Genomic DNA, 21,820 nt, shown 5'->3' with positions numbered 1-21,820 from the left:
TAAAGCTAGATAGGTAGGTGAAGAGAGAGAGAGAAAGATAGAATATAGTTTCTGTCCTGGACTCTTTCCAGAACTTCAGGTTTGTGTTCCAATCACCTATTCCATATCTTCACTTAGATGTCAACAGACATTCTAAACCTCACATAGCCTAAACAGACACTTTTATTTTTTTCTCCAAAGCAAAATGTTTCCAAAATGCCTCTGTTTCAATCTTTCCTGTTGTGGTAATTGACACCACCATCTTCCTAGCTACTCAAGTCAAAAATGCAGAAATCATCCTTAACTTCTCCTTTTCTCCGATCCCCTCATACCAGCAGTTGACTCTTCTAAAACATTCAAAATGCATTCATTCTTTCCATTGCTACTCTGACTATCCTAGTTTAAGCTACTTTCTCATTACAAAGTGTAACAATAAAATGAACACTTAGAAACCCACCATTCAGCTTAAATGCTATAAAATTACCAATATATTCTTACCGTGTCACGCTTCACTATACGTAACCACTATTCTGGGCTGTGTGTTTATATCATCCTCATACTTTTTCTCGTAGCTTTCAGAAATGTATGTATTTCTAAACAGTGATTAGTTTTGCTTATTTTTGAGCTTAATCAAAATTATATGTGTATGTAATCTTTTGCAACTCACTTTTTTCCCTTGGCACTCTAACATGAGGCCTCCATTGACTTTCGTATGGATGAAACATTTCTGCTTCTATTAAGAACAAGCTCTTCACTTGTGATCTGGATGTTGAAAGGTTATGTTTCTTTAAGAAAAGAAAAGATGGTGGAGTATTCAGCTATGTCAAATGCTGCCAATAAATCCAATGAAATGAGAATAGAGAAGTGATCATTAGATTTGGCAAAATAGCATTCATTGCCGACCAGGAGCAGCATCAGTAGTGTGATGGGGACAGAATCAATTGGCATTGCTTGAGAGTGAATGTTAGGTGAGGGAATAAAGACAGTGACAATTCACAACTCTTCAAGAAGTTCTGTGAAGGAGAGCAGAAATGTTGGGCAGTAGCTGGAGCAGGATGTGGTATTAAGAAATTCCCTATTTGTTTTTGCTTTTAGGATCAGAGATAATACAGTATATTTGCAAGGTGATGATAAGGTCCCAGCAGAGAGGGAGAAATTAATGATACAGGAAGTAGGATAATGGTGGGAGAGAGATCCTTGATGAAGCAAGAGGATAGGATCCAGAACTCAAGGGGTTGGTCTTTGATGGAGGTGGGCATGCTTCATCCACAGTAAAATCAGTAGGGGTGCTGTGTTAGGGAATTGATGGGGAAGTTCGAAAGTTTCCAGGGTGGAAAGATTAGGGAATCCCTCTCTGATTGCTTCCTTTTGCTCAGTGAAGAAGTTGAGAGAATCAGATCATTGGAAGTGAGCAGGTGGAGGGAGGGACAGTACCAGCCATTGGGAAGGAACACCAGGGTGGATGATGAGCCACCAAAAATAGTGACAGAAAGGAGTGGAAAGAGAGAGTGAACCAAGTGTTGAAAGTTATCAAAGAGGAGGAAGGGTGGGAGCATCTGTGTAGGGCTTCCCATGGAGACATAGCAGGGGGTAACGTATAAAGGCAAGAGTATACCACTAAAAAATTGTTTAAGCAAATGGGTGTTTGTAAATCTGTTTGAGTTATTTGAAACTAGATTTTAGAGAAACGTATCACAGCCCAAAGAGTGGACGTGGAGTAACCAAGATGGCAAATGACTTATCTCTATCTTGTCCTGCTTGGAGCATGGTTTGGACCAAAATATTCTCATGGGTTCAATTTAGCCCACTACCTGAAATCTCTCAAGATATTCCTTTTTCATATTTACTTTGTGTTAAATTCTCCATTTTCACTGTTCTTAGAGATCTTTCTACTCCACTCCACTGCCTGCTCAAATCTCTGTGGAGGGATTGCTTTCCATTTGCAATTCAATTGCTCTTGTTTACGCCCTTGCACTTGCCTTGGCTTCAGAGACGGATGCTAACCTCAGAAGTAGCACATGGCTTGGCCCTGATTTATTTACCACATGTGCTGTTTCACAGAATCCTAGAATCTTGGGATTTAGAGTTGAAAGAACCCTCGAGGTCAGTTAGGTCAGTTAAACTGATCTTCTGCTTAATTTAGGATGTCCTCTTTTTTCATATTGGTGATTCCCTCCTCTTTAACCCAGTGGTTTTTTCCTTTACCTTGAAGGTACATTCATCTCAGGAGAACTGACTTCCATTTCTCAATATTCATATTTTTAATCATTTGTACCCATCTTTTTTTTGTCACTTGGACATATGGGCCTTTGACTTACCTTTTCTCGTCTACCCATAGTAGTTTTATCTGTCTTTTGTTAGATAACACTGAGGTTAGGACTTTCGCTAAGTGATTTTATGACAGTTGAATGTCAAAGATTGTCTCTAATATTAGCCCTTAAGTTGCTCTAAGCAGAAATGGTTTGACATTCCTGGTCATGAAATTTTACGCTTGACACTCAAACAGATTTAGCTAATGATTTCTCTCCCATAGAGGCTTATGCTGCAAGTGGGCACCATTAAAATTTCAGCTTCACTTGCAATTTATCCTGTGAACAAAATATGACTCTAGAATTTGATTCTTAGCTCTGTGATAATCTGGTAGGTTGTAGAGGCAATGAGTGACAATGAGAGGAAATGAGGCAATGAGTGTTCCCTTTAAATTTCTTACCAATATGTAATTGACTGAAGACATTTAGCACCATGGAACACGTCCACTGGCTTTGACATTGAGCACACCCAAGTTTCCAAATCCTGATTATGTAGTCAATGTCTGGATTATCTAGTTTGTGGAGTGTTCAGATCTTTGCTCAACACGGTGGACTGTAACGGACGAGCGGGGTCTTTGGAGACAGTGAGACCTGGGCTCGGCTCTTAGCTTTGCCATCACCAGCTCCACGCTTTTTGTAAATCACTTAACATTTGTCAACCTCCTTGTCCTCAGCTGCAAAACAGGTATAATCACATGTACCCTCTGCCTTGTGTGAGGATTAAATGAGATCATGCATATAAAGTATCCAAAGATTACCTGGCACATGGTAGGTGGTTAATAAATGTCAGGCCCCCTTTCCTTCTGTTGCCTGTGCTTTTTTCCTTTTATGCATCTGGACTAGCGGAAAAAAAGTTCTGAGCTTGACTCCTGGCTCCCTGTAATCCTGAACGATTGAGAGCACTTTCAGAATGTCTTCTGTACACATTTCTTACTTCTAATTCCTGGCTGCAAGGGTAAATACTACCACTGGTGGGAAGAGAAGGGGAAGAAAAGAAGTGAATGTTTAGAAATAAAAAAAGAGAGACAAAGGCGAGAGAGGCAGGAAGAGGAAGTGACAAAGGAAGAGAATAGAAAGGTGTACCTGATGGAGGATGTAAGTTTTATAGAGAAATCATAACCCTTCACAGAGCCAGGCAACCGCATGATGCAGAGCAAAGAGCACAGGCTATGTGATAAAACAGAGCTGTGTTCAAAGCCTGGCTTCTCCGATGATTAGTTCTGGAACCTTGATCAAGTTCCTTAACTTCTCAGTACTTCAGTTCTCAAAGGAAGAAAACACAGCAGCAAAATTTACTGAGTACTTACCATGTGTCAGCACTCTTCCGTTCATTTACATTCTCACAACAGCCCCATCTGATGTGTAGAATTACTGTCCTCATTTGACAGATGAGGAACCTGGCTTGAGGACATGGTAAACATTTGTTCAGGATCACAGAGCTGGGATTTGCCCATAGACAGTCTGGCTCTGGAGCTCACACTTTAACCACTGCACTGAAGCTAGTGCATCACGGGGCTGAGGAGGACGGGAGATATAATTGAATGGGCCCACAAAGGGCCTGCCCATAGTATGTGCTGGGACATGTGCTCCCTCCCTGTCCTTCTTTCTCTTCTCCCCTCTCTGGCTGTTTGTCTTCTGCTCTCCAGATGGGACTTAGTTTCTGGAAATTTCCATCTGGTTAAATGGAACTTGCTGCTCCAAAAGGAACCCAAGATAGCCTCACCCTAATATACTCTGAATGTCACTGTTACACAAGTAAAATTGGTGCAATTGAAGCCGTTTTCAGGGATTGCTTCTGCTGATTCCACCCCTGGCTGTAAATCAAAACAAATCTGACAGTGGGAGAAATAAAACTACTTGACCCATTCATACACACACACACACACACACTCTTAGACACAGGAGTTGATTATTCAGTTTCTTTTCAAGTATGTTCTATTGACTTTCTCAAATTAAATTAGGTAATATTTGACCATCGTCTTATGGATTGGTGATTATTTCTTCTATGAGTTCAGCCTGTGTTTCAGCATCAAGTAGATAATATTGCCTGGTTTTTTCATTTGCTTATTCATCATTTAACAAAGAGTAACTGGGAGTCTGTTACATTCTAAGCATTGTGCTAGGTATGAGAAGTATTAAGATGAATGAGATAGGCCTCCTTGCAAATAGATTATTGTCTAGTGATCATAAAACCAAATAATTATACTCCAGCATAAGTTCAGGAATGGAGATGAACACAAAGTTCATCATTTGTATTTTGTATTTTTACAGGATCAAAAAAATGTTTCCCTTATGATTTATGTTTATTTTTCTATTGAGAATTCTTTCTGCATTCCAATAAAAAAGAATTAACCAGACGTACTTTCTTTGAGTTGTTTTACTAATACACGTTTTAAGAGTAAGTTAAGAATCTAATTTCCTCGTCATTTTTTAAAATTTGTCTTCAAGGTAACCTTGTTTTTTCTGACTTCTGTAGTCAAAGATATATACATGTTCATTGTGTAACAGCAGAAAAAGGAAGATACTGGGACACAAAGAAAATTGAAATTATCCTATAATCCTACTCCCCCTGAATTATTTAATGAATAACCAATTGACTTCCAAAGTCTTCATATTGTATAGATATATATGTATATATGAAACTGTTTTTTTTCCCCTTCAAAACAGAGCCTACTGGAACATTAGATGTCTGGTACATGAGACAGCACATTGACTACAATAGACAACAGATTTCTCTTTTCTGGAAGGTAAGTTTGCAGTGTCCACTTAAAATTCAGGAGAATTATAGATTTGGGTTTTTTGTTTTGTTTTTGTTGAGGTATAATTGACATATGAAGAGAATTACATATTTGAATGATAAGTTTCAAGGCCAGAAAAAGACCTTCTGTTTCCATAGTGGCTTTGGTATGAGCCTTCAGAGTCTGTGTTGGAGCTCATTTTCTCAGCCAGATCCTCATGATGCTTGATTCTGTGTCATTTATTTTTCCCAAACAAGGGTGAGAACTCTGACTTCCTGCCTCCACACAATCACATCTTTCCCTCACCCACTTCCAGTCAGATCAAGGTTCCCTCCCATCCCCGAGCATGTCCACCCTTTGACCCCACTCAGTACACCTTCTCTTCTGATTCATACAATATGCCCAACAGTGACCATGCAACCTCACTTATTCATTTGTGGGGAAATTAAAGCTGTGGATGTTTAAGAATATGGTTTCTTGCAAATCAAAACTACAATGAGGTATCACCTCACACCAGTCAGAATGGGCATCATCAAAAAATCTACAAACAATAAACGCTGGAGAGGGTGTGGAGAAAAGGGAACCCTCTTGCACTGTTGGTGGGAATGTAAATTAATATAGCCACTATGGAAAACAGTATGGAGGTTCCTTAAAAAACTAAAAATAGAACTACCATATGACCCAGCAATCCCACTACTGTGCATATACCCTGAGAAAACCATAATTCAAAAAGAGTCATGTACCACAGTGTTCATTGCAGCTCTATTTACAATAGCCAGGACATGGAAGCAACCTAAGTGTCCATCAACAGATGAATGGATAAAGAAGATGTGGTACATATATACAATGGAATATTACTCAGCCATAAAAAGAAATGAAATTGAGTTATTTGTAGTGAGGTGGATGGACCTAGAGTCTGTCATACAGAGTGATGTAAGTCAGAAAGAGAAAAACAAATACCATATGCTAACACATATATATGGAATCTAAAAAAAAAGGTTCTGAAGAACCTAGGGGCAGGACAGGAATAAAGATGCAGATGTAGAGAATGGACTTCAGGACACAAGGAGGAGGAAGGGTAAGCTGGGACAAAATGAGAGAATGGCATGGACATATATACACTACCAAATGTAAAATAGATAGCTAGTGGGAAGCAGCTGCATAGCACAGGGAGATCAGCTCGGTGCTTTGTGACCACCTAGAGGGGTGGAGTAGGGAGGGTGGGAGGGAGACTCAAGAGGGAGGAGATATGGGGATATATGTATATGTATAGCTGATTCACTTTGTTATGAAGCAGAAACTAACACACCACTGTAAAGCAATTATACTCCAATAGCGATGTTAAAAAAAAACCAAATGGAAAACAATATGTTTTCTATGGTCATTGAAAAGGGAAAGGATGGAAAAAAAGCTGCTCTACCTCAGGAATACTAATAATAGTAGAAAATAATAGGATTAGGAAAAGGAAGCAGCCCTTACGAATAGTAGTAAAAGAGTAGTAAACTGGACAACCTTCCAGAAAACAATGAGGCCTAATGTTATTACAAAATGTAAAAGTTTTACAGAGTACTGAAAGCTGGCATTATCGTTTCACTTAATCCTTACAAAAACTCTAAGAGGTACATACTAGAATCCCCACTAACACATGAAAACACTGAGAGTCCAAGAAAGGAGGTTCTTCTCAAAGTCACCCACCTACTAAGTGCAGAGCTGGGGCTGAAACCCATCCAGCGCTCTTTCTGCTACAGCATGACTCATCTTTGTCCCAAAAAATAACTATTTGAATTGAGCTACTGATTGGCATGTTCATAAGAAGAGGTTTTATTTCCCAAAACTTACATCCCTTTTACGACAGTTCTTCTAGTTAAGGGCAAATAAACAGTTTTGGAATTATGAAGCTGATGAGCATGAAACCAGAAGTCAGACTAATGGAGTCCTCTGGTGGGGTTAGCTGGATAGATTTTGATAATTGCAATCTTCTTCAGTTTTAAGAAATGAGCTCTTGCTCCCTCTTTCCCTTTCTCTCTCTCACACACACACACAAAATGTCTGGCATAAGAGGAGTCTACTATAAATAGCTTGGTGAGTCATAATCAAGTTCTTCCCTTCGAAACTAAAACTGCAGCTTAAAATTTATCTTAAAATAAAGCATTGTTAATAGCAAGATTATTCCTAAAGCAAGGCGTTTAGAGCAGCCATGATTTGTAAATAGTATAGAAGAACCCAGCTCAATTCCTGGCTATTGGTTTTCATTTTCAGAAGTAAGCGACTGGTTAAAACGAATATTCTTCCTCCCATAAAGATCCCTCCTCCCAAAATGTACTTTACAGTTATCTGAAAAGATACTCTGTTCTGGTCCCATTTCACTCCTCTCTACTCTAGGGTTTCTCTCGGTAGAATGAGGGTAATGAGCCTGGTACCTGCAGAGCTGACAAGGCCGTCATAGGGCCCAGTCAATGAGAAGACACAAATGCAGAAAAATCACGGGGGCCACCAAGGAAAAATTAAATGATACTGCATCATGATTTTTATCCTAACAGAGTAAGCAATGTGCCTGGTGCTATATCTGTGTATACTGTCACAGAGAGAATTTAGAACAGGCATGAGCAGGGTACCCTGAAACCAACGTCAGAGCAAAGTCAAAATAATTATTTGTTAGCCAACAGGTAATGCTTAGCAAGCTTGCGTATGCAAACTCCTCTCTGCTACTCATCTTGATCCTGTCGCTATTCCTCACGAAGCTTAGATTCTGAAATGAAGCCTTGAAATTCAAAGAGGCTTTAAAGCTCTTCTAGTCCACGCTTTCTCTCATAAACATTGCTCCCAGCCCAGCCAGGACAGACAGATATCTGGGACCTTCTGGGACAGGGAGAATCGCTTTGGAGGAAGCCCAGGCCTCGATGGCATCTCTTATTGAGAAGTTAGAAAATCTTTCCTTTTGTGGAGCCAGAATTGTGGGCCCAAGAAGGATGCTTTGGACTGGAATCGATTTGAATAAGAAACCAAAAATGTAAATACTAGAAGCTTTGGACTGGAATCGATTTGAATAAGAAACCAAAAATGTAAATACTAGAAGCTTCTATAACCTTGTGCCAGATGGTAGTCGTGACAGGGCACCTTCAAAACCTTCAGTGATGGTCCAGCCTGAGAAAGGAAAGTTGGACCCAGTCTTCAGTTTTATAGGGTCATTGCAGGATTTAGTCCTTCTCTGTCGAATCCTGGGCTTCTTCAACTGCCTCTCCACCCACCTGGGAGAGGCAATTAAACCCCAGCTGGAGTTGCTGAGATGAGCAGTCCTGCTCTGGACCCCAGAACCACGAATCCCAGACCTCTAGAGCCAAAGGGCATTTAAGCAGCATGCGGTTCTAACACTCGTTTTACAAACACGGAAACTGAGGTCTAGGGAGGGGAAGTGATTTCCCATGAGAGGATTCCATGATGTGGTGCTTGTGCTGGAAGCCTTTCCTGGGCGGAAATACTGCCCTCTGGAACCACCCCTCTCCACTCATCCGCCTGGGGATTCCTCTTGCCCCCCTTAGGCAGGCTTGGGAGTCTCACATACAGGGCTGTGCTGTGACACAAGGAACTCATCTAAACCTCAGGCTAGAAAGAAACACTGTAGCCGGATCAAGAGCTTTGTGGTGGGGCCTCAGTCAGACCACACGGGGGAAAGGAAGCAAAGACGTGTGTGGTGGCTGATTTTTCTTTTTTCACTTTGATCAATACTGGGAAACCAGGTAAGGGGGACACCCCGCCACTGCAAAGGGGAATTTGGGGCTTTGGCACCAGAGGAAGCCCCAAGTAAAACCCCATCAGCCTGTGAACACAGAGAGAACACGTTTCTCTTGCAGATAGGGAGAAGTGAGATGACCTTTCATTTTTGTAGGATGTTTACACTAGGGGAGAACAGCTTGGTGCTGAATGGGTACAGCCCCGGTGTGTGTGGAGGGAGTTGAGGATGTATGAATGTGCGTGTCTGGAGTGGTGTGTGTGCATGTGTGTTGTATATGTGAGTGAGTGCACATGTGTGTGAATGCGTGGGAGTTTTGTATGCGTGGGAGGGATGTGAGTGTGTGGGTGTGTATATGTGAGTACGTGTGTGTGTGTATGGGCATGTATGTTATGCATGGATGTGTCTTAGTATAATAAAATACCATAGACTAGGGGCTTATAAATAACAGAGATCAATTTCTCACAGTCTGGAGGCTGGAAGTCCGAGATCCAGCTGCCAGCATGGTTGGGTGAGGGCCCTCTTCTGTGTCGCAGACTTCTGTTGTATCCTCACGTGGTGAAAGGGACTAGACGGCATTCTGGGGTCTCTTAGAGAGTGCTAATCCCACCCATGGGGGCTCCACCCTCAGGGCCTAATCAACTTGCAGAGGCCCCACCTCCTGACACCATCACATTAGGTGTTAAAGTCCAACATGTGAATCACCCTCCGCAGTGAGTAAGTGTGAAGGTGTGTGTGGGATACATGTGGGTATAAGTGTGGGTGTATATGTGTGGGTGTTTGAGTGTGAATGTGTATGAATGTATCTATATGCGTGTGATTTATGAAGGTGGGTGTGTGAATATGTTGAGGGTAAAGGAGACCTTTGATGTTCTGGTTCCCACATAGTTACTCATTTTCCCACACCTTGGTTTCTCCGAAAAACTCCATTTCCTCAAAAATATCCTGTACTATTTTTTGCCATAGTTGCTTTTTAAAAATTTTTTATTTTTAAATTTTTGGCCACACCACGTAGCTTGCAGGATCTTAGTTCCCCAACCAGGGATCGAACCCATGCCCCTGGCAGTGCAAGCCAGAGTCGTAACCACTGGACCACCAGGGAGGTCCCCATAGTTGCTTTTAAGAGAAAAAATACTTTCTATGTTGAAGACAAAAAGTAGAACGTAATCTATGAATCAAGCAAAAACACCTGGATGTTGTTAAAACAGTAAATGCAATAACAGGTAGAAACTGTTGCTGTGTTAGCAACAGCCTCAGTGTTGGGTTAGAGCCCTTTCAGGGGTGGGGGGAGGAGTGTCACCAATTCTTTCCCTCAGATTCCCTCTATCATCTCCTTCTGCAGAAACTTTCATACCGTTTCCTTTGCTTTGACAAAGCATTTCAATCCATGATTCCAGTACACTTTTCCTTCAGTTAATACAGCTTCTATCCTTTAAGAAGAAAGTCACCTCAAATATATATGGAGATGATGTATGAAAAGATATGACGATGGGTTAAAGCCACATTAACCTTTCCAATTTCCTCTGTAAATTTCTTCAGTGTCCTCTCACTGTCTCGATCATAGCAAGTCACAAACTTTCTGAAATGGTGGTTTGGGCCACGGGTCTGGAAGAGAAATACCTGTGTGCAGATGGAGCTGAATTCACTCCTTCATTCACTCACTCATTCATTTATTCATTCAAGCAAACACATACATGAAAACCCCTCTAGGCCTAGAGCCCGTGCTGCATGTGGGGATATGGAAGTGAACAAGCCAGGTCCAGGCTCCATGCCCTTGAGCTCACAGTCCAGCAGGAGGACAGAAATAGCAAGGAGGTGGTGAGGGCCCTCAGGTTCAAGGAGGGGTTCAAGGTTCGGCTGGGGAGGATGATGGCCAGGCAGGGGAAGGAGTGAGGAGTCAGAGAGGACCTTTCAGAATGTAATACTGCAGATTTCAGCATCGTCCATTCTCCATGCAGCTGACTAACTTTGTGAACCATAGAACAAAGTGGAGCTCAGGCAATGAGCGAGTCACTGCAGTTAAAAGATGGAGCATCAGAAGGACAAAGGGCATAGGAGAGTCTACACATCGAAAGATAGGCCTGACAGTCAGAATCCCACGTGAGTTTCTGCTTTTTAGTTTCTTAATTGGTTGGAAGGATTTCGAGGTGTGGGTAAAGTGAGTCCACAGTCGAGTTGCTGAGGGTTAAATAGGGTGAAGTTTTTGTTTGTTAGCTTGTTTTTTTAAACAATTTTAAGGATAAAATCTTTTGGAATAGTTTAAATCTTTAGAAAATATCACGTATAAACTGCCCCTTAAATTGTTAGTATTGATTCTGTCCAGGTGTTATTAAAGTTTTCTGACCCTAAAAAAAAAGAGAAGTTAATACTGGAGCTCCCCAGAAGAACAAGTTAGTCAGGACAAGGATGGGAGAACATTTGACAGGAGAACCCCTGGGGACATGACTTCGGCTTGAAGGATCACATTAGTGAAGTGCTATCCCATAGAAATATAAAGCAGGCCACGGATGCAAGCCACATGCATAATTTAAAACTTTCTTGTAGGGCTTCCCTGGTGGCGCAGTGGTTGGGAGTCCGCCTGCCCATGTGGGGGACGCGGGTTCGTGCCCCGGTTCCTGGAAGATCCCACATGCTGCGGAGTGGCTGGGCCCGTGAGCCATGGCCGCTGAGCCTGTGCTCTGCAACGGGAGGGGCCACAGCGGTGAGAGGCCCGCGAACAGCAAAAAAAAAAAAGAAAAAATAACTTTCTTGTAGCCACATTTTAGAAAGTAAAAAGAAACAGGCGGACGATTTTAATAATATATTTTACTTGCAGATATATTTGGAATGTTATCATTTCAACATGTAATTGATTTTAAAAATATGAATGAGCTATTTTACATTCTTTTTTTCCTACTATGTCTTTGACAACTGGTGTGTCTACTAAGTGCCAGTATGGCACAGTGGCCAGGGGCTCACCCTCCAGATAGCAGCCCGTCTCAGGTCAGGAGAGCCCCGTTTTGAAGGCTGCAGAGCTCCCTCCTGTAGTGGCCAACAACCAGTGTCCTGAGCCTTAACAAGCAAGATAGAAGAGAGATAGGGAATCTTTTGGTTCCAAAGGTGGGGAAAAAACTGGGTGTTTTATATTCACTTGTTCAATGAAGTAATTCATTTGGATAAACAGCTACCCTCGAACCATAGAAGTCAAGAAGAAAGAGAAAAGAGCCAGCCCCGTACACCAGTTTACAGCACAGCCTCAGACTGTTGAGACCAGAAGCGGCTTATTCAGTACATTCACTTGGTCTCTTTCTCCCTGTCTTTGTCTTTGGTGAAAGAAGAATATTCCAACCTGTATCACATTGCACTGAAGGGATGAATTCTTTGGCCTCCTCATATGAAAGGGATTCAGTAAAAGTAGACAGTATTATTTGTAACCTGGTTTATATTGATGGAGGACAAAGGTCTATTGTAAATCCCCAGGGAAGATTGGCTTCCAGGAGCCTGAGGCCCTTATATAATTATAGGAGGTATCCAACCTCAGAATCAATGTTTAAATACAAAAGCAGCAGATGGGAAGATTAGTTTTGCTGCAGTATTCAACTCTCTCTCCTTCCCTTTCCCAACCCTGTCTCATCACAGGCTGGCACAGCATTTCTGGAGATATTTTCAGACAGAACAGGTTGCTTTCCCTTGCTTACTAGTCACACATACTGTACCAGATGCAATGCAGGGAATTTGGGTTGGATAGCAGAATGTGGTCAGTGACAAAGATAAGAGTAAGTAGCAGAGAATTAACAGAAGATAGAAAACAGAGATGGAAGGGGAGTTAAAGCTTTGCTCTTAAAAAGTTTCCATTATTTTGCTGTTTTCTAGCTGTAAAACAAGATAGACATCATTATGCCCGGGTAACGACCAGGAGGTATGACTATCAATTAAATCAGTTCAGAGTAGCGGAACACCTGGGGGATGCCTACTACGTGCCAGCATGCCAGCAGTTAAGACTTCATTCTCCAGATAGAGCAGCTGTGCTAGCTGGGTTCAAGCTCCAGCTTTACCACTTACTGTGTGTTCCTGAGCAAGGCGCTTAAACTCTCTGTGCCTTACTTGCCTCATGAGTACCGTGCAGATAGTAAAAGTATATATAACATGAGGTTGGTATGAAAATAAGAATTGTGAAAAGTGTTTGCCAGGTCATTCTTAGGAGGCGGACACTGGTCATGACACTGAGGATGCAAAGACGAACTGACAGGCTAGTGGGGAGATAGGTCCACAGATGGAAATTTCCAGTACAGTGATTTTTAAAACTTCCAGGTGAGGATTGTCTTCACTTTGGACTGGGGTTGCTGAAGGCAGTCATAAGTTCTGAAGTCAAGGTACCCAGACTTAAACCCACAAATTGCATATACTTTGTAATCAACTGTATGGCACTGGTGAAACTTCCATAGAGAGCTGTGGTATAAGCCAGGTCAAGATTAATAGAAGAACCATATAAGTATGATGGGAAAAGTGCCAATTATGATGATTTTTATATTAGAGTTAAGTGAGAGTAGGGTACCCACCAAGTGTCTTCATATCTCTCATGCACCAAACACTCTTTTGAAACAGTTTACTGCCCTTAGCTCATTGAATCCTCCAATAAGCCTATGCTGGATATAGAATTATCCTCATTTTACAGATGAGGAAATTGAGGCTCAGAGAGGTGAAATAACTTGCCCAAGGTCATGTGGCTGCTAGGTGGTGGAGCAGAAAAGCAAAAGATCTTCCCGAATAACAAGAACCAAGTCAGCAGTGTTCCAAAACCAAAAAAAAACCAAAAAAATCTTCACAGATAAAGCTGTGACTAATAAGTATTCAAACTGCCCAGCTTTCCAACGGGTCTTGATTACAGACTCTCTTCTCTGATACAGGCTAAGCTCTAACAGTTATTTTAAAGTTATTATTTGCATCAGGGGAAGTTCAGAAGTAAAATATTACTTTATTGTAAGTACAGTAGTTTTTTCGAAGTCTTAAGAGGAAATGATTTATCAATTCACAGAAACACCTTTCCTATAATATACTTCAAAACACAAACGGGGCACACATTCACAAATGCATCAGACTTTGTCCTTTCTTGGATTACATTCACCAAGTTATTTTTGACGCTGAAAGCCTTTTCAGGCAGCAGAATTCTTATAATGGTTTATGAGGGAGCTGTTCACTCTTTGCTTCTCAGACAAAGTGAAGTCAGAAAGGCTACGCTCACTAAGTTTAGATCATTTTCCACAGGGCAGAGCAGAAAGAATACTGAAGGGAGAGAGGCAGTGGACAGCTTTTCCTTTTTAGTGTATTCTTACCAGTAGGAGAGGGTGACAACAACAGTAGGACCACTGGCTTGAAACCCACTCTCAGCACTGCCCAAGAAGGGACAAGAAGTACCCTGTCTTTGAGATGCTCCTAGGGACCCCAGACTCCGTCTGGATATCGCCCTCCTCTCTCATATCCACCAGGGGGCGCACTAAAATCTCTCATTACTTTTCTGTAGGGAGTTTTTTTTGAATTAATTTTTTTTTTTTTTTTGCGGTACGCGGGCCTCTCACTACTGTGGCCTCTCCCGTTGCGGAGCACAGGCTCCGGACGCTCAGGCCCAGTGGCCATGGCTCACGGGCCCAGCCGCCTCGCGGCATGTGGGATCTTTCCGGACCGGGGCACGAACCCGTGTCCCCTGCATCGGCAGGCGGACTCTCAACCACTGCGCCACCAGGGAAGCCCTAATTAATTTTTTTTAACATCTTTATTGGAGTATAATTGCTTTACAATGGTGTGTTAGTTTCTGCTTTATAACAAACTGAATCAGCTATACACATATGTTCCCATATCTCTTCCCTCTTGCATCTCCCTCCCTCCCACCCTCCCTATCCCACCCTTCTAGCTGGTCACAAAGCACCGAGCTGATCTCCCTGTGCTATGTGGCTGCTTCCCACTAGCTAGCTATTTTACGTTTGGTAGTGTATATATGTCCATGCCAGTCTCTCACTTCGTCCCAGCTTACTGTTCCCCTCTCCGTGTCCTCAAGTCCGTTCTCTAAGTCTGCGTCTTTATTCCTGTCCTGCCCCTAGGTTCTTCAGAACCTTTTTTTTTTTTTTTAGATTTGTAGGGACTTCTTGAGTCAGTTTCTTAACCTCTCTAAGCGTTAGCACCCTCATCAGAATGAGGAGTTATAAGGAATAAATGTGACAGGATGTAGAGCTTCTGACTCATGGTATGGCCCAATAAATGATAGATTCCCCCTTCTCACCCACCCAAATAAACAAACACTAGAGTAAAAATAAATTTATCTGAGAAGACCCAGCTGGCTCCTCAGGCCAAGGTTTTTCTCAGTTCAGAGCTTCTCTCCTTCTGACTCAGGGCTCGTTGGCTCTGGAAAAAAAGAATTCTGGATCTCCACTCTCCCCAAATTGCTGACCTCATGCCCACTGTTGATGTTCCAGTTGCTTTGCAACTCTGGGCCAGAAGGGTGAATGGGGTCCAACTATGCAACATGGCGCTCATACTCACCAGTTCATTGTCTCACGCTTGCCGTTAGAGGGAGCAGTGAGTCAGAGTGGAGGGGTCATGAATCCAGAAGTCAGGAGCCCTGGATTCCACTCTCAGCCCCTCTATCTGTCCCTTGAGTGGCCTTAAGCAAGTCATCTCTTGTCCCCAGGGCTTAGTTTCCCCGTTGATAAAATGAAACACTGAATTCATTGTTAATCTGTAGAACCCCTTCCTGTTCTGTTGTTCTGGGATGATAGTCCATTCCGTCAGGGCCACGTGTCATCAAGGGGTAATGCATTATATACCTGATTCGCAAACTTGATGTTACTGGGTTTTTTTTAACCAACCTAATCACACTCTTTTTAGTTGCTTCAGGAGACTGAGTGCCCCTCCAGCTAAATACCTGTTTTCCCACTGGCTCATTGAACTCATTGAATCTTTTATTCTATGGACCCTGCTGGACAAGTTAGACCCATTTTCCAGTTTGGTTAAGGAGACCAGTTATCTGAGAGATGTTTATAGCCAAACTGGAGCTTGACATTTTATACAAGCATAACTCAAGGCATACCATATTTATTTATCTAACTCCTTGGCCCCATCCTCACCTTCTCACTGATATTTGCAACTCAAAACTAATGCAGGGTGGGTCCAAGCCCTTCCCTGCCCTCTGGGAACATTTACTCATCTTTCCAACCCACACCTCTGTTTACTACATCACTGGGATCAGCTGGATTTCCACAGCGGTCTCTAGGTAGGTTCATTGGATCCAAGAGGACTTGACGTTTCCTCCCTTCTGTCAGCACTCTACTGCTGGATTGCTGAGGTGTCTGTGAACAATAATGAGCGCGTGGTAATGCAGGCTGTTTCCCTATTGCCCCTTGGGTTCCTGGCAAGAATGGGGAGCTTTGTGAGCCCAGTTAACTCTTGGGGAGTGCCTTTGGGTGGGGTGCCTGGGATGGGGGTGACAGTCCTCCCTCTGGAGCTGCACAAGGGACAGGGAGGGAAGAATGGAGTGAGAGAGAGCTGAGGGAATGGTCTTCCCTAGCCAGCTTTTGCTTTAATTTATCTTGTTTTTTCTCCTATGACAAAGGGCATGTTTATTAATAACAGTTCAGAACATCACAATGTCAAAAGCACTCACTTGTTTTAATCCACACAATGGGCCTATGAGATCAGCTGATGGACGTTTGCAGCGCTAACTTTCTTGGTTCTTGCCAGGACACAGGATGTCTTCTAGGGAACGGCTGAACGTGCGCCCAAAAATGCCCCCAACAACATGGCATTCACCCAGTGTGTTGACCATGGTTTATGACCCAGTCTTGGGCCTTGTGGATCCAGAAGGGTACCTAGGGCATGATCTGCATTATTCAAGCTCCTAGAGCCTGAAATATAAAAAGCTGGATGTTCATGCATTAATTTATAGTGAGAATTGCAGCTGTTGGGCCAACCAGAAGGCTTGAGTCAGCAGATAGGAGCATCCTCTCCCAGCGTGCTAATTATTTCAGAAGCCAAATTATAATCAGAAGGCCAATTTTTTCACTTTAAGTGAAAAATACAAATTTTAAGTGAACCAGATGTTCACGTTAGCCGAGCCTCTCCTGACAGATAAATGACGATAAATGACATAGGAAACCAAATTATTAAAAGATTGCTTAGGGAGCAGAGAACCAGAGAAAGGGGCATTTACCAATCCTAAGGTGTGTCTTTCAGTGGCTTGAAGCCACCCCACACCCCATGGAAGGAAGAGTCTTGTCAAGAAAACTGTGATGCTTAAGTCTGGTGAGCAATGCCTTTCTCTCCCTGCACTAGGCATGGACAGGCACTGCCAGCACAGGCCTTGGCAACTCCCCATTTCCAATGCTTCTGCTTCCCATGGTCCTTGTCCAAACAGGGTTACAGTACAAATAATTAGTTTTCTGCTTACTTTCTGGGATTGTTCCCAAGCCATCTCAATTGGAATTCTTGCAGTTCCAAAACTTGTTAGTCACACATTTATAAACAGTGTCTTAGTTTCCTAGCACAGATGGCTAATCCAATTCACTAAGTATGGATTTTACTAGTTTAGCTCTTAGAAAGCTTGTTTTTGATTTCAGGAGCAGCATTGCACTTTCTATGTAAAAATATATACGTGTGTGTGTTTCACAAATTTGGAAATGGAGACTCAGAGGGTCTGAATGCCTTGCCCAGGGTCACACAGCTGGTGATTGGTAGAGCTGGAACTCAAACCCAGATCTTCTGAGTCCAGATCCCTCACTTGTTCCATTGAATGTAATTGAGTTTTCTCCTATTAGGAAGTGTCACTTTGAAGCAAGAAAGGAAAATCAATATGTTTTTAAGAATTAGCTTTAAAAAATGTTAACTGATTTTTTTTCTAAGTGGCAGGGCTGGGTGGAGACATGAAAGTGTGCAGTGGAGGAGATGAGAAGATGTAAATAAAAAGGTCACTCCAGTGTAGCCACCTGCTGCTGGTAGTCATGAGGTCCTAGCATAGAGCATCCAGTGACCTTGTCTGAGAGTACATAGTAAGGAGATGTGTTTTGTTGCAGAATCTGAGTCTATCAGAGGCAAAAGGAAAAATCCTCCACTATCGAGTGACCTTGCAGGAGGTAGCAGGGGGGAAAGCCACACTACAGAACATCACAGAACACACCTCCTGGACCTGGGTCATTCCCAGAACTGGGAACTGGGCTGTATCCGTGTCTGCAGCTAACTCGAAAGGCAGTTCCTTGCCCACTCATATTAACATAACGGATCTGTGTGGGGCAGGTAAGTACCAAATTTTCTTTAATATTACTTGAAGGAAATTGTTTTACTAATCTCTTATCTCCCTCAGGTCCAGCTCAGGGCCTGGTATGAGTAACACAGGAGTTTAGAATTTGGAGTCAACAGCCTTCAGAGGCTGTCTGAAATTTCCATTTAGCCAGTGAGTGTCCTTGGACAAGTGAATTAACACCTCTGAGCTTCAATTTCCCCCTCTCTAAACTAGGGATTTTATTACCTGAATTACAAGTCATTGTGAGATTAAATACAGAGACTAATACGTAGCAGGTGCTTAATAAATACTAGTCAAGGAAATATTCATTACATTAAATTGAACGCTCTTATCTGGCTCATTTTTCCAGAAGCAAGAATAATATGTGTTGTCAAGTTCTAGAAAAACCATACCTATAGTCAAAATATGTTTTAAAACCAATAGTATTAAAATGAAATTCTGGCTGTTATGGAACTATAGTACAATGTTGCTATAATACAGCTCTTTATTACACAAATTTAGATATGTATCCAATTATCTACACTGAAAACCTCCCAACTAGCTATACACATTTTATAGTTGCATCCCCTGAAAACTAACTTAGGATGTAAGCCCGTAATTCATCAAAAAAAAATAGATATTAAAGCTATTTCTCCAGATCTGTATAATAAAAGTATTTCAAGTCAAGATCATTGGCCTAACTTTTTCAAAAAATGCCTGATAGAATAAAACTCTATAATTAGATCCTTCCTTAAAATTCAGTGTAACAGTTTATCCACATGGGGGTCTAGCAATTATCATTTTGAAGAAGCTTCTACCAAAAATGATTATCTTATAGACACTGTCGAACCTTGGTTATATGTCATTTCAGTCGTACATCTGTAAATGTAGAGGTAATATAGTAGATAAAAATACAAATAAATATTGATATAACCTTGGGTTGGCATATGAGTTAGGAATCGCTCTTAGGAGTAAGAGTTGCTCTTACCAAAGGCCTGACTACAGTGACTTATTTATTCTCTTGTATAAAAGAAATTTGGAGGTAGACAGCCCAGGGTTAGTGTGACAGCTTCATAACATTGTGAGGACTCCAGGCTCCTTCCTTCCGTACCCACTGCCAAGTTGACTTCCATCCACAAGATGGAAGTGGTCCAGGATGGCTGCTGGAGCTCTAGCTGTTTCCTTCTAGGCAACAGAAAAGAAGAAGGGAGAAGCCTCAACTCTCCCTCTTCAGGAGTTTTGCCCCAGGTCACACAACAACCCTTGCAGTCATTGACCCTAACTGGTCACCTGATCACACCCAACTGCAAAGGAGGCTCAGAAATACATTGTTCCCTTGCTAAAGAAGCTGAGGAGAGAGTATTTGGTAGGTAACTGGTAATCTCTGCCTCATGTGGGGAAGGCATGAAACCTGAAGGAAAAGATGGATTAACGATAGGGAAAAAAATCTCAAACTTTATGCATAGTAAAGTAAAAAATTTTAAAACACCATAAATAAGGCTTTAAAATGCAAAGAGCAATTTAAGAAAAGTGTATGCTACATTTTTGGTGAAAAGAGGATTGATTATCTGTATATATAAGTTTTCAAATAATACGAGATCATGGGATATGAACAGGCTACTCAAAACATAAATATAAAATAAAAGTAATAATAAAGATATGAAATTTTTAGCCTAGTTAGCAATCAATGAGATGCAAATTTTAAAAAAACATGAGAAATCAAACCAGACCGAGAAAGAGTAAGTAGAATTAGCATAACCTATATTGGTGAGAGTGTGGGGAAAATATACCCTTGTATACTGCTGGCAGGTGTGTAAATTGGTACAACTTTCTTAAGAGAAAGTTGGCAATTGGTAACACTAACAAACTTTAAATATGAACATATCTTTCGATCAAGAAATTTTGCCATTAGAAATGTGTCCTCGGGACTTCCCTGGTGGCGCAGTGGTTAAGAATCCACCCGCCAATGCAGGGGACACGGGTTCAAGCCCTGGTCCAGCAAGATCCCACATGCTGCGGAGCAACTAAACCTGTGCACCACAACTACCAAGCCTGCGTTCTAGAGCCCTCGAGCCACAACTACTGAGCCTGCGTGCCACAACTACTGAAGCCCACGTGCCTAGAGCCTGTGCTCTGCAACAAGAGAAGCCACCCCAATGAGAAGACAGTGCACCTCAATGAAGAGTAGCCCCCACTCAATGCACCTAGAGAAAGCCCATGCACAGCAATAAAAACCCAATGCAACAACAACAACAACAAAAGAAATGTATCCTAGTGAATAATAAGGCATGAGCTTAAAAAAATGTAAGCACAAAAATGTTTGTTGAAATGTTTTTGAAATAATGAAACACCTCAATAATGAAACACCTCAAAGCCTAAATATTTAATAATAGAGGATGGATTGGTTAAATATGTCATGACCCTCACCCACCTTAATCCCACTCCAGCATTAAAGTGATATTGTAGCTATGTTTTTATTAGCATGGAAATATGCACATAATAAGTGAAAAAGTAGGCTTTCAAAAGTATACATGGTATGATGTCATTTAAAAAATATATTTACACAAATACACATTTTAACATAGTAAAAAAAAAATCTAGGAGAATGTACATGGAAATATTAACAGAAACCATATCTACAATATGGTATTACAGGTGATTTTTATATTTAAATTTTTTTTCTTCAATGAATAAGTACTATGTATATAAGTTTTAAAGGGAATTCTGTTGGGGGGAAATTGAGATCTTACCACTGTTTAGTATCCTGCTCTTGTTAAGATGTAGTATGTCAAAATACGTTACTTCTTTAAACCTCACTGCAGATGGGTCTTGAGGATATAAGCTTCTTGAAGTTTCTGGGCCCATTCCAGCTTCTTTATTTAGATTTGGAAACAGCTTCTCAAAATGACACATTCATTATTTTAGAGTTGGCCTCTACATTATTGATTCAACAAAAATTTATTGAGATTACTATATAAGGTAACTGGAATTCACAAGAGGTAAAAAATACAGTCAAGGTCCTACAGTTATATTTTGATATTTTGTCCGGTGGGAGGGATAGACATATAAACAAGTAAACTGCAGTACAGGATAAGTGTAATATTAGAGGTGTGCACAGGGCACTCTAGGAACAGAGAAAAGCTGAAGCATGGGCTTAGAGAGGAGGCTACATGTGAACAGAAACGGAGAGACAAGATGGTGTTAGCCAGGCAAAGTAGTGCAGGTGTGCGAGCGTGAGGGTTTGCTTTAAAGTGAGGTCTGAGCAGGCATATAAGTTGAAAAGGAGAAATGGGGTGGGAAAGAGTTGAAGGTAAAGGGGAAAGGGGATCATTAATGGAATGAAGTTCCTGGGGAGCTGAAAGATGATGGGATCCAATAGCAAAAAAGATGTAAGAGACACACTTCTTCCTCTCATAATGGAAGGTGTTAAATAAGGGTGAGGCTCAATAAGGAGGAGCGTGGAGGGGTGGTAAAGTAGGATATTGAAACAGTTCTCTAGAACTGAGCTGTGACTAAGAGGGTCCTACTCCCAGAAATCTCAAGAGCCTATTGTCTCTCCTAATGCCACACCTAAACCATCCAATAAGAGTAGTTGTGCACCCCAGCGAGACCTGGAGGACAGATTTGCAAACCACATGGTCCCATCCTGGAGCCCTCTTGTCTTATGCAAATTCTGCATGATTTGTAGGAATAGCGTACCATGATTTTTGTCTCCCTCTCTTTCAATATATGTTCACACTACTCACATAAATAGCTTTCCTTCTAGGAAGAGAAAAATAACGCCCCACGAGGCAGAATTATGTTGATTTTGAGAAAGTAG

The 21,820-nt window shown here is 41.7% G+C and overlaps 1 protein-coding gene across 1 annotated transcript in view; it reads left to right on the top strand.

Annotated features, from left to right (window-relative positions):
• Window positions 1-21,820, top strand: part of IL12RB2 (interleukin 12 receptor subunit beta 2) — an 84,278-nt gene that overhangs the window by 28,294 nt on the left and 34,164 nt on the right. Inside the window, exons 8-9 of the mRNA XM_019919342.3 lie at window positions 4,956-5,035; window positions 17,795-18,014. Coding sequence (XP_019774901.1) covers window positions 4,956-5,035; window positions 17,795-18,014 — 300 coding nt within the window. The remainder of the gene's footprint in view (window positions 1-4,955; window positions 5,036-17,794; window positions 18,015-21,820) is intronic.

This window comes from Tursiops truncatus, chromosome 1 (genome assembly GCF_011762595.2).
Source record: "Tursiops truncatus isolate mTurTru1 chromosome 1, mTurTru1.mat.Y, whole genome shotgun sequence".
In the NCBI taxonomy this organism is placed as follows: domain Eukaryota; kingdom Metazoa; phylum Chordata; class Mammalia; order Artiodactyla; family Delphinidae; genus Tursiops; species Tursiops truncatus.
This window is presented reverse-complemented; position numbering and strand designations above follow the sequence as displayed.